Source organism: Heptranchias perlo, chromosome 28 (genome assembly GCF_035084215.1).
Source record: "Heptranchias perlo isolate sHepPer1 chromosome 28, sHepPer1.hap1, whole genome shotgun sequence".
NCBI lineage: Eukaryota > Metazoa > Chordata > Chondrichthyes > Hexanchiformes > Hexanchidae > Heptranchias > Heptranchias perlo.
This window is the reverse complement of record NC_090352.1, coordinates 20,701,339-20,717,888: the sequence shown is the minus strand read 5'-3', so window position 1 is coordinate 20,717,888 and position 16,550 is coordinate 20,701,339. Positions and strand designations below refer to the sequence as shown.

The window sequence follows — 16,550 nt, the reverse complement described above, 5'->3', positions numbered from 1 at the left end:
TTTGTTTCTAGTCCATGGCTTCTAACACGTTTAATTAAATCAGTTACTTTAGAGTTTCCCACTTCGTCACTAATAGCTGTTGCTAGGTAATCATTTGTTTTAAATTTAAGGAAAATTGCACCTCTTTCCAGCCAAATGCGAGTGCTGAGTAAATGCCAGAACCAGCTGGTCCTCCATACGCTCCATCTCCCTTATAACACCAAAACCTGACTAGGACATTCTTAGAACTCACAGTATTCTCCAGGATAGCAAGACAAAAGAAGTCATCCCATCTACGTATGGAAGGTAGATGATAAAGTTAAATTTTAATTGTAGTTCATAAGGGTGTAGGCCAGTATAATTAGCTCCTTGGTAACTACGACTGCAGTTTTGTAGACATGGGTTTCCAGAACTCTTCATGTTGTGTTATCAGTTTTTCCTGGTCATACATTGTCCTTCAATCACTATTTCTGCTTAATCAGTTTGAGAAAATTCTGAAGACAAGCATTAAGGACAGATAGTTCAGTTATTTGTTTTGTGTTTGGTTTGTGCATGCAATATTTAGAGAAATACAAGAAGAGATTTATGAGGGACTGCCATTTTGGAATCAGTGAACACTGAGGAAGTTCCAATTGACTGCAAACAGACAAATGTAGTTCCCATATTCAAACTGGCAACAAAACCGAAGCTGGCAACTATAAGCCCAAAATAAAAACAGAAAATTCTGGAAATACTCAGCAAGTCAGGCATCATCTGTGGAGAAAGAAACAGAGTTAACGTTTCAGGTCGATGGCCTTTCGTCACAGCTGGAAAAAGTTAAAGATTGAACAGTTTTTAACCAAGTATAGGGCCAGGGAAAGGGGGGGGGGAGGAAGGGGAGGAAAGAACAAAAAAGGTCTGTGATGGGATGGAAGGCAGGAGTGATTAAATGACAAATGGGATGATGATTCAAGACAAGGAGGATGGTAATGGGACAAGTAAAGAAACAAAAGATGCGTCTAGAGGCAACAGCAGAACCATTAGCAGCACTGGCTGTCTGAAAAAAAATGGGAGCAGTGGTTATGAGCTGAAGTTATTGAAATCAATGTTGAGTCCAGAAGGTGAGGTGCTGTTCCTCGAGCTTCAGTTGAGCCTCATTGGAACAGTGTAGGAGGCCAAGGACAGAGAGGGGAGACCAAATGCAGATTGGGTGATCGCTTTGCTGTACACCTCCGTTCAGCCCACAAACATGACCCTGACCTTCCGGTCGCTTGCCATTTTAATTCTCCATCCCACTCCCACTCTGACCTCTCTTTTTTTGACTGCAGCTGCTGGCAATGGTTCTGCTGTTGCCATTTACAACTCCTCTAGACCCATCTTTTATTTCTTTACTTGTCCCATTACCACCCTCCTTGTCTTGCTCCATCATCCCTTCTGTCATTTAATCACTCCTGCCCTCCACCCTATCACAGACCATCCCTTTTGTTCTTTCCTACCCCCCCTTTCTCTGGTTCTGTACTTGCTTAAAAACTGTTAAATCTTTAACTTCTTCTAGTTCTTACGAAAGGCCATCGACCTAAAACCTTGGCCTGAATTTTAACTCGGAAAAACGGGTGGGTTGGGGGCGGGGAGACGAGTCGATCACTGAAAGCTTTCAAGGAGGCTGTGGGCCTCCATTTTTACAGTTTTTTTATTTTTAACCCCGGGGGTCGGGGTTTCCCGGCCTTCTACTTCTCACCACATTAGAGGAGGCGAGAAGGCCAGAAACAGCGGGTAAGTACCTTTTTGCACTGCTTGTGGGCCCGGAGGAGCAGGAGTGCTTCCCCCAGACCTAACAAGCCTACCTGCAGCACACCCCCCCCCCAACGACCTATGACCTGCACCCACGATCTACAATCTCCCCCACGATCTACGACCCCCCCGACCCTGACGACTCCCGACCCCCATTAGCTCTCGATGACTCCCGACCCTGACCCCCGATGGCTCCCGACCCCGATGACTCCAACCCGACCCCACATGACCCCCGATGACTCCCGACCCCCCATGACTCCTGACCGTGACTCCCGACCCCCCATGATCCAATGACCCCCACCCCCCCAATGACCCCCGACCTGCCGACCCCGACCCCAACCCCCCTCCCCCCCCAATCTAAGACTTACCTTCTCGCACCCGCTTCCTTCCTCTTCCCCTGTCCAACTGAGGCCAGTCTGTCAATCAGGCTGGCCTGTCGGGCGGGAAATTGACAAAAAAATAAAAGACTTCCTTACGTCAAAATCGTAAGGACATCCGGGAAACCCGTACTTGCTGAGTATTTCCAGCATTTTCTGTTTTTATTTCAGATTTCCAGCATTCATAGTATTTTGCTTTTGAACTATAAACCCATTAGCCTCAGCTCAATAATTGGTAAACTAATGGAATTAATAAACAAAAACAAAATGGAAGAATACCTATGTAAAAATAGCAGAGTAAATGGCAACCAGCATTCTTTTAGAAGGAGTAGCTCTTGCCTTACCAACCTTATAGACTTTTTTGGGGGCACATGTGGGATAGAACTTGCCACGGGGGAAGTTGAAAGTTACCTAGTGGAATTAGTTACCTCATCACTAACCATGTTAATACAGTATGAGGTGTCAACAAACAAGACAATAGTTATATATGTTATATTGTCAAATCAGTTGGAGGGAACCTGCTATCCCTACCCGCTCTGGCTGATAAGTGACTTTAGTACACATTACATGCTTGACTCTTAATGCCTGCCGAAGTGGCCTAGCAAGCCACTCAGTTGTACAAACAATTGCAATAAAGCAAGAAGGCCATCACCACCTTCTCAAGGTAGCTAGGGATGGGCAATACATGCGGCCCCAACGATGTTGCCTACATCTCAAGTACAAATAAAAAATAGGCTGAAAGGCCTTCCTCATCTGAACTTATCTTGTGATTCTTATACAAACCAAGGATTCAACTGCCACACTACTTCCCCCACAATAATAAATCTCATTCTAAGGTTCTCCATTGTAATGCTATCATTACTTTTAATGATGGTCAATTTCCAATTATTTCTTTGGTCTTATGTTATCTAACCAATGGTGTTTAACTGAGAATACAGTTTCTATGAGAAGCGATGGAGCCTTCCATGAATATTGATCTGTTTTATGTAAATATAACTTCATTCTTGTGACTCCATTTTTCCCTAGTCAGGTATAAGATAAGAAAAGTTAAGGACAAGAAATGTCTATTCATCCCATTAAGGTGATACATACAATGGCCTAACTCATTCATTTTAACATGCAGTTACACTTTAAATACCCTTTTTTTTTCCGAAACAAGAAGTGTTGCAGCCTCAGATCTCATGTTATGTGCATAAAAAGACTCCCTTGTCTGATCCCTTCTGCCCTGCTTCCATATAGGTGTAACTTGCAGTTTTTTTCTTCATTATTAGGTTGCCTAAGTTGAACATTTAGTTGCAGAGCACAGATCTGTTTTATTGTTTCATCCAGGCACAAGTGATAAAACTGTAATGAAAAGCTAAAACAGGGGAAATCTCATTTAGTTTGCGTTATGTAGTAGCATTTGCATTGTGTACATTTAGCTCTTGTTCTTTTTGCATTGATTTCTTGCTGCATGTCAGTGATGTGGATTCCACAAGGAATCACAGTGTGCTGCATCTTGTGCAGTCTCCTTTATGCATGACATTTGCTTTGGGACATTTCTTGAAGTCTATTATAATGGTTGACGATTTAATAGGGCATGAGGAAATTCTATATGACTTCTTGTATGTGGAACTCAGCAGTTTAATGTCCAATTGAAAATACAGATAGTTTGCAGTGCACAATTAATTCCTCTTTGTAGAGTTTAGTTTTCTTTTTCCTCATATCCACTAGCACAGGATTATTTCAAGTCTCCGTGTTAATTTGAGTGAAATTATGGATTTTGTTGCAAAAATAACGGCGTGCTTAACAGTGCTCACTGTTATTTCAGTGCAAATGGTAGAGCAATTTCTACGACCGCCTATGTGCAGTTGAACGCGGAAATCCGGAAGTTGCTCTACCAGTTGCCCTGCTCCTCCATAAGCTTCACGAGAATGACATCTCGCCTGCTGACTCACTGTTCAAATGAATGGAACAGTGAGAAGTTCCTGTACTGACCTGATGGATACGAACTAATCTCGCCAAAAAAAGGCACAAGTTATTTAAGTCTAAGCACACTTTTAATGGCACGGTAAGTCTTAATGACTGTCAAACAACCTCTCTGGCACTGAAAATTAACCTTTAAAAATGGGAAGTCTCGTTCCTTCAGATTTTAATTGTTGTTGGAGATTTTTAAAATAATTTTAAAAATTTTTTACTTTTCTGTCTCTTTTATCTCTGTCTCTTAATTCAATACTTCTTATTTCGCTTTCTGTACCTGATCTGACATTGAATTCACTATTCTAACTTACACTTCCTGGTTTTGACTCTGCGCTGTTTATTAACATGCTTTAATCTGATTGGTTAAGGGGATAGACAGTTGCTTGCCCCGATCGCACAGGTCCCAGATGCCCTGTAGATGGCACTGATTTGGATTCAGCGTCTCTTGAGAGGAACTTGCTCTGAATAAAACCAAGAGCAATTTATGGGTAAGTGCAAGTCTAACCTGGCGGGGGCCGTCCGTTCGCCGCTCAGAGGAAAATCTGGGCCATTGAAAAGTCTGGACAACTCATTAATTTTGCTTGCTTTTCTTTGTTGTATTTCATTTCAGTTGTTCTGTTTCAACTATCTTTTCTCATCTCAGTTTCTACTTATTGTCATTACTAACAATGGAGAAGAAAAATCTACTTGTAAATGAATTGTGATCACTGAAATTACATTATCTTTGCCTCATTTATTTAGTTACAATGTTCTGCAGAAGACAAATGGCCTGGATAACCTTGGGAATATGCGCTGGGAACTTTGTGGTCTCCTCACCCTTGCCTGGGTGATTGTTTATTTCTGTATATTTAAAGGGGTTACGTGGACTGGAAAGGTAGGTTTACAGTCAGTTATTATATTGTCTCATATAGATGGCTAATCATTATTTGGGCTATTGCTCATTTTATCAAACAACAGAAGATAAATTTTGACCAGAATTGTGATATGATAAAGATCTTCAGAAGTTGCATCCTAAGCCTAACAAATCAAAATATTCATTACAGTACATTCTATTGTGCTTAACTTTTATTTCCCAGTTTTCTAATCTCCCCTCCTCTCCCTAAGGTTCTGACTCTCACTGGAGTATGATTCCTTCAGCAGCAGATTTCCTCTTGTGCCTCGTCAATGCGCCTATTAGAATAATAGAAATTTATAACACAAAAGAAGGTCATTTGGCCCATCGTGTCACTGTTTGTTGGAGCAATCCAAAACTAATCCCATTGTTAGTTCCCTCCCCATACTCCTATATCTTCCTCTACTTCAAATAACTATTTAATGTTTTCTTAAAAGATGCAATGATATCTGCCTCAACCACTTCCAACATCACTAAAAGACAATTATTTAGTCATTTATCACATTGCTGCCTTGCTGTGTGCGAATTGGCTCCCTTATTTCCCTGTATTACCTCATTGTCTACACTTCAAAAGTACTTCATTGGCTGTGAAAAATTGCTTTGTGATGTCTTAAGGTCGTGAAAGGCACTATATAAATGCAAGTTCTTTCTTTCCTTCTTGCTCCAACAACCCTCTGCATAAAGACATTTCTCTTAATCTCTCTACTCACCCTCTCAGTGACAATTTAAAATTGATAACCTATTCTCACTGACTCCCCAACAGGAGTAAGTAGTCTTCACATATTTGCTGTATCAAAACCCTTCACAGTTTTAAAAACCTCTATTAAATCTCGTCTTACCCTTCTCAGCTCCAATAGAAATAGTCCTAGTATCTCAAGTTTCTCTTCATAACTATTTTTTAACCTTTGGCATCATCCTAATGAATCTAAGTTGTATATTTTATATGGCTTTAATGTCCTTTCTATAATAGGGTACCCAGAACTACACACAGTACTGTGACCTAACCAATGTTCTGTACAAATTTATAATTACTTCTTTACTCTTGTACTCTATGCTCCTATTAATAAAGCCCAAAATGCTGTTGGCTTTTTTGAAGGCCTACCTGCACTTTCAGGGAATTATGTATTTGAGCCCCTAGGTTACTTTGGTCATCCACACCCTTCAATGTCTATTAATTATGTTTTCTCCCAAAATATATTACCTCACACTTATCCACATTAAATTGCATCTGTCACCTGTCTGACCATTCTGTTAACCAGTCTACATCTTCCTAAAAGTACCAAGAACAAAAGTGGACCCAGCAACACCCTGGGGGTACACCACCTCCAACTCTTTCCCAATCCAAGCAACACCCATTTACCCTAACACTGTTTCCTGTACTGCAACCAAATTTCTATCCACGTGGCTACATTTCCTCTTGTACTATACACCAGGATTTTTCTAAAAAGCCTTTTATGAGATACCTTATTGAATGCCTTCTGAAAATCTATATTCACTACATTCCCTTTTTCTAGTCATTCAATTACTTCTTCAAAAAATTCTATTAGATTTGTCATACAAGTCCTTGATTAACCCACACATTTCTAAATACTTGCTAACTTTATCTGGAATTACAGATTCTAAGAGTTTTCCCACAACTGTTGTTAGATTAACTGGCCTATAGCTGCCTGGTTTATCCTTCTTTCCTTCCTTGAACAAGGTTGCTACATCGGCTTCTCTCCAGTCACAAGGTACAGTTTGCATATTTAAGGAGGAATGACAAATTGTGGTCATAACTTCTGCTATCTCCTCTGACTTCTTTCAGCAGCCTAGGGTGCATGCTATCGAGGCAAGTGATTTATACTTTCTGAATTCTGCTAACTTTTTAGCAGCTAATTCCTTTCCTACAGATATCTCTATCAATTGTTCCATATCCTCCTCAAGTACACCTACATTCTCACTTCCCCTATCAATTGTAAAAACAATAATGTCTCTGTCATGTCCTCCGCAATTAGACTCTTCTTCATCCCTGAACGGTCCTACCCTCTCTTTAACTATTTTTCTTTTTATGTGCTTATAGAAGCCCTTACTATTTCCTTTTATATTATCTGCTAGCCTTTTTACATATTCTCTTTAAGCCTTTTGTATTTCCTTTTTTATCTCCCCACTATATTTTCCAAATTCTTCATGATTATCTTTAGTATTGTTAGCCCAAAACTTTGTCATATGAGTTTAACTAGCTGCTTGTATTAAACAACTAAATTCAATAAATTAGAAGTAAATTTTATATCAAATTACAAGAACGTTTAAATCAAAATGTCAGTGTTTGTGCCCCAATCACTTCCAATGAGGCTAAACTCCACACTCTTCTGGCCTTTCCACTGTACTGGCCTCTCACAGCTGAAGGTTCCTCATACCTGAGCCTGGACATTGACAGTCAGTGGACTGTATGACCATGGACAGTAATATACCCAAATCTAATTCCATCCAAATGCATGAACTTTCCAGCAGTGGTCACAAGATAGTGATCAGTAGAAAGAACATTGGCTGATTTATTTACTCTAGCTAGCCCAATGGTGTTTATATTATACTTTATAGTTAATAAACTATATGTACAGGAGCCGTGCAGAATGTGAAGCAAGAAATAGATTTTATTTTATACAGGGTGAAAAAACATTTGAATAAAGGTGGAACTATCCTGTTTGAATTTGATTATTTTAATTAACCTAAAAAGTAAACATTGTTATATTGTTAAACATTAAAGAACTTGTAGTACATGATTACTTAACACACCATTGGGTAACACTATTACAGGCTAAGTTCCATTTTGTTAAAATTGATGCCAAACTTTTGCATCAAAATGATAACGTTTGTTATCATAGAGGTAGTTAGCTACAATACGATCAATTCACTAAACACAGAACAAAATGGATAGCATGATACTACCGCAGCAAAGTGCTTAGGTCACCATTGCTGTGGTAGTATCATGCTATCCATTTTGTTCTGTGTTTAGTGAATTGATGGTATTGTAGCTACCTCTATTGCTATTAATAGTTTCATTATGGGCTGAGACTGTTTCATTACTTGGGTAATGAACATTAAAACTCAATAGAAATTCCCTCATTCGAAACGGTTAGCATTTGAATTGCTAAGTCAGCTGGCATCTCAGAGACTGAAAATGAGATTTGTGTTAATTAACACATGGGCTTCCATTTTACATAGTCACTTAATCCATAAATGATATGTGATGAAGCTTGTATCTACAGGCACCAAGTGTCTGATTTCTACATTTCTGGAAAATGCACTTGATGTAATCGGTATTCTAATGTTGTTTTAAAGCTGCAGTGGTGCATAAACAAATTAAGCTCCACAGAAGCAGGAGTATTCCATTCGGCCCATCAAACCTGCTCTATTTTGTTAATCATGGCCGTTCTTTATCTTTATTACTCCCAATTCTCTGCCCTTTTTCCATAATCCCTTAATAGCCTTTTCCCCCAATTAGGTATCTATCTCCTGTTTGAATTCCTTAATTTAATCTGCATCTATGACCTTCTGGGAAGTATATTTCACATTCTCACAACCCTTTGTGTAATGTAATTTTTCCTGGATTTTCTTTTAACTTTAAAATTAGAATTAGTTGAGATTATATCCATTTGTTCCGGATTCCTATCCCTATCTAGTTTATCCCTTCATTATTTTTAACACCTCAATCAAATCACTACTTAATCTCCTCATTTCTAAGAAACAACCAAGTTTACCTAGTCTCTCGTTATAACCAAAACCCTTCATCCCAAGTACCACTCTAACCAATCATCACTGGATTATTTCCAAGGCCTCTCTACCCTTCCTACGGTGCAGCATGCAAAACTGAACACAATACTCCGAATTAGGTCTGACCCGTGCTCTATTTAATTGCAGTAGGACTTCTTTGCTTTTATATTCTAAACCTCTTGTGGTGAAGCCCAGCATTCCATTAGCTTTCTTCATTGCAATGTGCACTCAGCACTGTGAGCTAACTTTTAATGATTTATGTACCTAGACTCAATATCCTTTTGTTCATCTCTGCACCCCACCCCACCCCCAGAATGCTTTACATTTAGACTTTTCTCATCAGCCATTCTTACTCACAATTTGTTGTGATGAACTGCATCTCTCATTGCTCTATCCACTTGCTTGCTCTACCATGTTCTTTTGCAATTTTCAGCTCTCTTCTTTATAATTTACTATAGCTCCCAGTAAAGTGTCATCTGCAAACTTGAATATACTGACCTCAATGCCCAAATTCAGCTCATTTACACATAGAGAGAAAAGCTAGGATCCTGGCATTGTAACCACAGGGAAACTACCTGTCACTGCCTGACAATCCAAGGTTATCCCTTTTATCCCAATGCTCTGCTTCCAACCTTCCAAATAAGTTTTTATCTATGTCTTAAGATTGCCTCCGATTCCATGCGCCATAATTTTAGCAGAATTGCATCAAATGTCTTCCGAAAAGTCATTTGCAGTTACATGGAAAGATTTGTGTTCCTCCTGGCATCTGTTTAAAGATCTCCCCTTATGCCTTTTCAATTTTCTTCCCTTCCTTGCTGGAAGGCACTGGGTCTTGATGAGAGAAGGTTCCATGGACCAAGTACCCATTCTTCATGGATTGGCAAGCTATTCAACTGTGGGAACTTCAAATTCCATTTGTGTCTGATACTTCATTATACTGTGGAGAGGAAGTGATACTAGGGTTGTTTTTGTGCCATGGAGAGTACACATACTTCAGCCTCCATTAGCTGCAACAAAAAGGAGATATTGGTGTCAAGTAACATGACAGTTTTCAGTCTGTTGTCATACCCAACCAGCTAGAGGAGGGGCCTGAGTTAGGTGGGATACAGAAGAGAAAGAGTAGCAAGAATAATGGTTAAATATATCCCACAGATAGTCTGCAGACTTTATCCTAATATTTAATCATCTTTTCTTCACGTTCTCTGTAACCAGGTTGTATACATCACTGCACTCTTCCCTTACGTAGTGCTGCTTGCCATCCTCATTAACAATGTGCAACTCCCAGGAGCTGCAGTTGGAATTGATTACTTTGTTAATCCGAAGTGGGAGAAACTAAAGGAAATCCAGGTAAGCATTATCACGTTTCTGTATGAACTTTAAGGTTAGAAACTTTGGAAAGCCTAATCACGATTTATGTTTTCACACTTAAATAAAATGCATTTTGGTCAGGGAGATCTGATGATGTTTCATCAACAAAAACCTTGTACTTCTGCTTTTATAAAACTTTTTTAATTCCAAAAATAATAAAAGATACTTATAAAACTGAGTTACTACCTTAAACTGTCTCAACTTTAATTGTTTCTTCCTGATTAGAAATAGGAAGAGGCTTGTTTTTAGACAGCCAGGCATCTGGCACACACAGAAACTCATCATGCTGTTTAAGAGTCTCCAAATCAAGCTATTGAGAAGCCTACCTTGGCATTATATAGATTGCATAAGGACACAGCCCACTAATCAAGTCCAGAGAATTTAGGCACAAGTTGTCGGAACCAAGGCTTAGGGACAACAAACTTGCAAAGGGGCACTTCTGGAGTTTAACCAGAGAAAGCCACATAGCCTACCACCACAAATAAACTTCCTGCTTCTTATCAAGCCAAGATGACTTTACTCTTTGGGGCATTGGCATACAGGTTAATCTGGAGTTGAAGGGGAAAACTCCTAGCGACCCTGTAACAGGTCTCCCTTCCACCCCTCCCAGGTTCCATTAATGAGTCAGGCTGGCTGATCAGTCATCAATAATGCTCTGGAGTATTGTGGACCTGCCTGCCGTAGATATCGGATTAGCAAGTCTACTACGTAGACTTGGTTCTGAACTTCCATTGCCAAGCTTGACATCTGAAAGCCACCTTGACCCCAAAGAAAGCCCACTAACCTACCCTCCTACCCCAGAGAGAAAGAAGGCAAAGTGCTGGTTCTGTCTCACGGGTTGATCTGAATGAACTAAAACGATTTAGCTGTAGAAGATTCACTGCATGCACTGATTGCATTTTTTGGTGAACATCTTCTGTTCTGTAGAACATCTGTTTGATAAGATAAAATCAAGATGAAATTTAAGGTAGATTCCCAATTTCAAAGTGATCAACTCTCAATCCCCAGAGATGAAGGTCCCATCATACAAAGATGAAAGAAAAATTGCTTGTGCTGATGTTTTCATATCCTGATATCCCACATCCTGCTGGGGGTAAAGAGTTGTTGAGAGTTACATTTTGGACATTCCAGTACACATAGAAACCACCAAAAAACTCCAGATTTCAACTGGCTTATCTCAAATTAGTAGTGTACTTAATTTATTCCAACAAATATGTCAGAAGTCTGTCTGAATATCAGCAACAAAACTTAAATATTCCAAAAGGAAAAAATAAAGCTAATTTTTACTTTAAACAAATCTAATTCAAACTGTATGATGTTCAATTTTGGGGTTCCTTATATGCTTCTGTTTTAACAGCTATGGAAATGAAGACCCATTTTTATAAATTAATCATAGATTTTTTTTTCTTATTGTTAATAATAGTGACTTGAGGTTCTATTATGCAGAGTTGAATGCTGATTATAGATCCAGAGATCTACTGCACTGCGCAATTGTTTGCAATGATTTTTAATTTATTTTTATAAGATTTGACTTAAATTACAATAAATCAATGTAGTCACCTGTGATTAATGTGACACCGTTGTGTAATCATATTACAGATGACATTATTGTACACTTCTCCGTTACAAAGCGTATTACAAGACATCCCATTTACATCCTCATACAGTTTGTCAGTGCCATATCATTGGCCTGCCCACATCACTTCATGTGGCCTTAGCTAAGACTAGCAAAACTCACCCACTAGGATATTGGTCTTCAATCTCTGAATGCTGAAAGGTATACCTCTGTAAAAATAGTTATGCCTCATATTTCTACATCGGCTTTATCCTCTATGAAACCCTGTTGTTGTAGTGCTCTGTTAGTCGGATCATTATAATGAAATGTTAGGTTAGATGGAACGCTGAATGAATGTGCCTGCTGAAGATGTTCTCGAGATAATGTGTGAAAATATCCATTATCAAGAAGATCATTTAACAGCTTGTCAGAATCACAGGATGATAAGATTTTCTAGTGTCTACTTATCAAAAGATCAAAGCAGCTTTCTCCATCTCAAAAGTCCATTTTAATATCAACTTATTGATGTTCTGAAATCCAATTCTGCCACAGATGGAAATGCTACTATTGTTTATACCCAAATATGTGATTTCTTTTCCCATCCATGTTACACTTAGTCCAGGTTACACTTAGTCCACCTTATACTGTGCCCAGAAATGTTACCATTTTCCTTTGTTGCCTGCACCTGGGGTACAATTGAGACCTAACAGTCCCAAGTAAGAGCTTGTAAGTTGTGTTTGTGATTGCTTTCTTTTGTCAAAAAGCATGGAGACTCTGGGAGTAGTTCTACCATGTAAAGGTCAAGGGCAGGGTAGGACGAAAGGTCCATATCTGTTAAGTTTGAAGCATATAAGGTAAATGGTCAATTGATGCAACTGCAGAGTATAACATTTCAATTCATCTGTCAAAACTTGTTTGCCACTGAATCTTTCCAAAGTAGATAGCAAATACTTCCACTCAGGCTAATGAAAACCTTCTTAGCATACAAGTAAAGAGTAATTCACTGGCAGTACATCTGGCTGTATATCCACAGCTGCAGTCTATCAGGTGAACCAATTTTAATAAAAAGGCCTTGAAATTCTCCAGGAATTATACCAGTCTCCTCCTGCAGTAACTGGGAGGAGACCAGCTGAACCTCCAGGTTGCACCGGATCTCAGCTGTTTCTGGGAGTTTACTGGCTGCCGTGGAAGGGCCAGAGCCTCCATCCACCCCTTACAAGGCAATTGATGGCCTGGGGTGGAGCCGGCAGTCCCTGCTCCTGAGGCTGAAACGGGACCTGGCATTTCAGTGGAGGTCGGTACACCAAATGAACAAAAGTGTATTGGCCTTCAAAAGCATGTAGTGGGGTCCAGGTCAGGCAAATGGCCCCCAGAATGTTGAAATGTTTTTCAATCCAATTTTACAGCTCATCCTGTTGAGACGGTGTACAATCTGCATCGCTGTGGCAGCTCTTGTAGTCTAGTACTAAGAGTTTCTCTGATCCCTTAGATTTTGACATTTTCTTGCTCTCAATCAAGTTGCTTTACTCTGCTATTAGTGATTTAACTGTACTTAAGCAACAGGACATACATTGTACAGTGTTAAAAGTATTCCTCATCGTAAAAAATCACTATTGACAATTCTCCCCCATTGTGTTCTTGTTGGTAACTGTGCACATAAGTTCCTAGAATGGCAAATTATATAATTTCAGCTTTCAATACCTTTTACATTCAAGGTTTTAAAAATCATAACACACTTCTGTGCTATGCAATTTACCTCACCAAAGATTTATTACTGTATTTACAGTGTAGTAGGGAGAAATTCTATTTTTATTTTTGAAATGATGTGCTCTGGTGCTTAAGGTGGGGAAAAAATCTTGCAGGGGCCCTCCTGCTGATTGTTATTCCTTCAGTCCCTTTTTGAAATTACGTTTATGTGGATGTAGAGTGATTGGATTGTGATGCCCCACAAGGTTGAATGGCCAATCTACACTTTAATACAAAGAACGGACACTTGGGTTAGGTGCTGGAGGGCAACTGATGCCAGTAGAACTGTGGCCCAGCTTAAACATCAGTACCTTCAGGACAGGAGGGGAGAAAATTGAGGGGATCTTTTTTAAAGCTATGGAGTTTTAAAATGGGTCACTTTGCATTTGGAGATGGTTCAGTGTAACTATCAGCAACCTATCACAGCTGTATGACAACAGTCAGGGTGAATAGCTTCCCCTCATTACCTCACTCAGAACATTGCACTGGTGTTGCCCAGATACCCTCCCCACTGCAGCTGCTGCTGTTTGCTCAGTTTCTAACAACAGGCATTTTCTTGGTTTTATCTCAGGTGTGGGTTTATGCTGCTGTCCAAGTCTTCAATTCCATTGGCATTGGCTTTGGCTCACTGATTGCCATGGCGAGTTACAACAAGTTCAACAACAATATTCTTAAGTATTTTGTTTATATCTTGCCTTAATAACTGAGCTATGAATTACCAATCAAAATTAATGTAACTTAACCAATGGAACTGATCCTAAATCCTGTATTGTTATCCTTTTCTATTATTATTTTTTATGTGTTTTATAAATGGTGAACTGGTAGCTCTAGCAGTGGAATGTAGGGGGGGGGGGTGGGATTTCCATGGGGATTCTCCCCTCCGTTGGCTGGAACTTTGGCAGAAGAGCCCCGGAGACCCCAGAAAATCAGGTGGGTTCTATAAATAGCAGGCAATCCGTCCGACCAGATTAGCACCCAAGCCATGAAGATGAAAATTTATCCCAGCGCATCTAAACTTCCAGAAAGCCTTTGATAAAGTTTCAAATGAAAAGCTGCTGCACAACTTAAAGCAGTGGGTATTCTAGGTAAAACTTGGAAATGGGTCAGGAATTGGCTGAAAGGGGGAAAGCAGTGGGCGCTAGTTAAGGGAGTAAAGTCAGACTGGGCAGATGTATTGAGTCGAGTGCCCCAAGCACTGGTGCTGGAATCAGAAATGCAAAATAATACTGCATTCAGTTCTGGTCATTAAGGTATTAGGAAAATATCCAAGTCCCAAAATCAGCCCAGAGAACGGCCATGGGGCTTGTGTTAGATGACGGAGTTATGAGGGAACTCTTAGGCTTTGAAAAGAAATAAATGAGACAGAAGCTTATAGAGGTATGTGAGACACTAAGAGGAATAGAAAAGATTAATCCAGGGCACTATTCAAGTTAAACCATGATTGCAGGACAAAGGGACAGAGATAGAAAACTAGAAAACGGCAAGTTCAGGTCTTCACACAAAGAATGGTCTTCCTGGTAGGGTAGTAGAAGCAAGAATTCTGAAGATTCGTGGGCAGTAAGACGTTGTAATGAGGGTATCAAAGCTTTTTATGAATAATGAGCAAAATGGCCTCCCTCATCTGTACTTAACTTTGTAATATTTGTGATTATGAGAGTGCCTCTAAAATGATTATTATTTAATTGATGTTCTAATGAGCCATTTTAGCTTCATAAATCCAAACACGCTCAGTCCTCCTTTCTCATACAATATTCAAGTTTCTAAAATCCAAGCTTTGTGTGACTTAATCACTGCTTCATAGTTTATCTCATCTTCCCTTTTTCTCTTTTTACTCTTTTCAACCTGCAGTACGGGCCTTAGCCCTTCAGCTTAATAAGCAGTTTGGTTTCTCAATAAATAGCTTGCGTGATAAAATCAAAATTCCCTCAGACATATTAGAGCCAATTTTCCTCCTCTGACCAGTAGGCATTCCCTGGGTAATAGGCGTTCCCTGGGCGGTAGGAATTCCCTGGGCAGTAGGCGTTCCCTGGGTAATAGGCATGCACTGGGTAATAGGTGTTCCCTGGGCGGTAGGAATTCCCTGGGTAATAGGCATGCACTGGGTAATAGGCGTTCCCTGGGCGGTAGGAATTCCCTGAGTATTAGGCATGCACTGGGTAATAGGCGTTCCCTGGGCAGTAAGAATTCCCTGAGTATTAGGCATGCACTGGGTAATAGGCGTTCCCTGGGCGGTAGGAATTCCCTGAGTATTAGGCATGCACTGGGCAATAGGCGTTCCCTGGGCAGTAAGAATTCCCTGAGTATTAGGCATGCACTGGGTAATAGGCGTTCCCTGGGCGGTAGGAATTCCCTGAGTATTAGGCATGCACTGGGTAATAGTCGTTCCCTGGGCGGTAGGAATTCCCTGAGTATTAGGCATGCACTGGGTAATAGTCGTTCCCTGGGCGGTAGGAATTCCCTGAGTATTAGGCATGCACTGGGCAATAGGCGTTCCCTGGGCAGTAAGAATTCCCTGAGTATTAGGCATGCACTGGGTAATAGGCGTTCCCTGGGCAGTAAGAATTCCCTGAGTATTAGGCATGCACTGGGTAATAGGCGTTCCCTGGGCAGTAAGAATTCCCTGAGTATTAGGCATGCACTGGGTAATAGGCGTTCCCTGGGCGGTAGGAATTCCCTGAGTATTAGGCATGCACTGGGTAATAGTCGTTCCCTGGGCGGTAGGAATTCCCTGAGTATTAGGCATGCACTGGGTAATAGTCGTTCCCTGGGCGGTAGGAATTCCCTGAGTATTAGGCATGCACTGGGCAATAGGCGTTCCCTGGGCAGTAAGAATTCCCTGAGTATTAGGCATGCACTGGGTAATAGGCGTTCCCTGGGCAGTAAGAATTCCCTGAGTATTAGGCATGCACTGGGTAATAGGCGTTCCCTGGGCAGTAAGAATTCCCTGAGTATTAGGCATGCACTGGGTAATAGGCGTTCCCTGGGCGGTAGGAATTCCCTGAGTATTAGGCATGCACTGGGTAATAGGCGTTCCCTGGGCAGTAAGAATTCCCTGAGTATTAGGCATGCACTGGGTAATAGGCGTTCCCTGGGCAGTAAGAATTCCCTGAGTATTAGGCATGCACTGGGTAATAGGCGTTCCCTGGGCAGTAGG

General features: G+C 40.5%; 1 protein-coding gene across 1 annotated transcript in view; it reads left to right on the top strand.

Moving 5' to 3' along the window:
- si:ch211-283g2.1 (sodium- and chloride-dependent GABA transporter 1) overlaps positions 1-16,550 on the top strand; it is an 81,471-nt gene that overhangs the window by 44,520 nt on the left and 20,401 nt on the right. Inside the window, exons 4-6 of the mRNA XM_068008181.1 lie at positions 4,827-4,959; positions 9,940-10,074; positions 13,968-14,071. Of these exons, the coding sequence (XP_067864282.1) occupies positions 4,827-4,959; positions 9,940-10,074; positions 13,968-14,071 (372 nt within the window). The remainder of the gene's footprint in view (positions 1-4,826; positions 4,960-9,939; positions 10,075-13,967; positions 14,072-16,550) is intronic.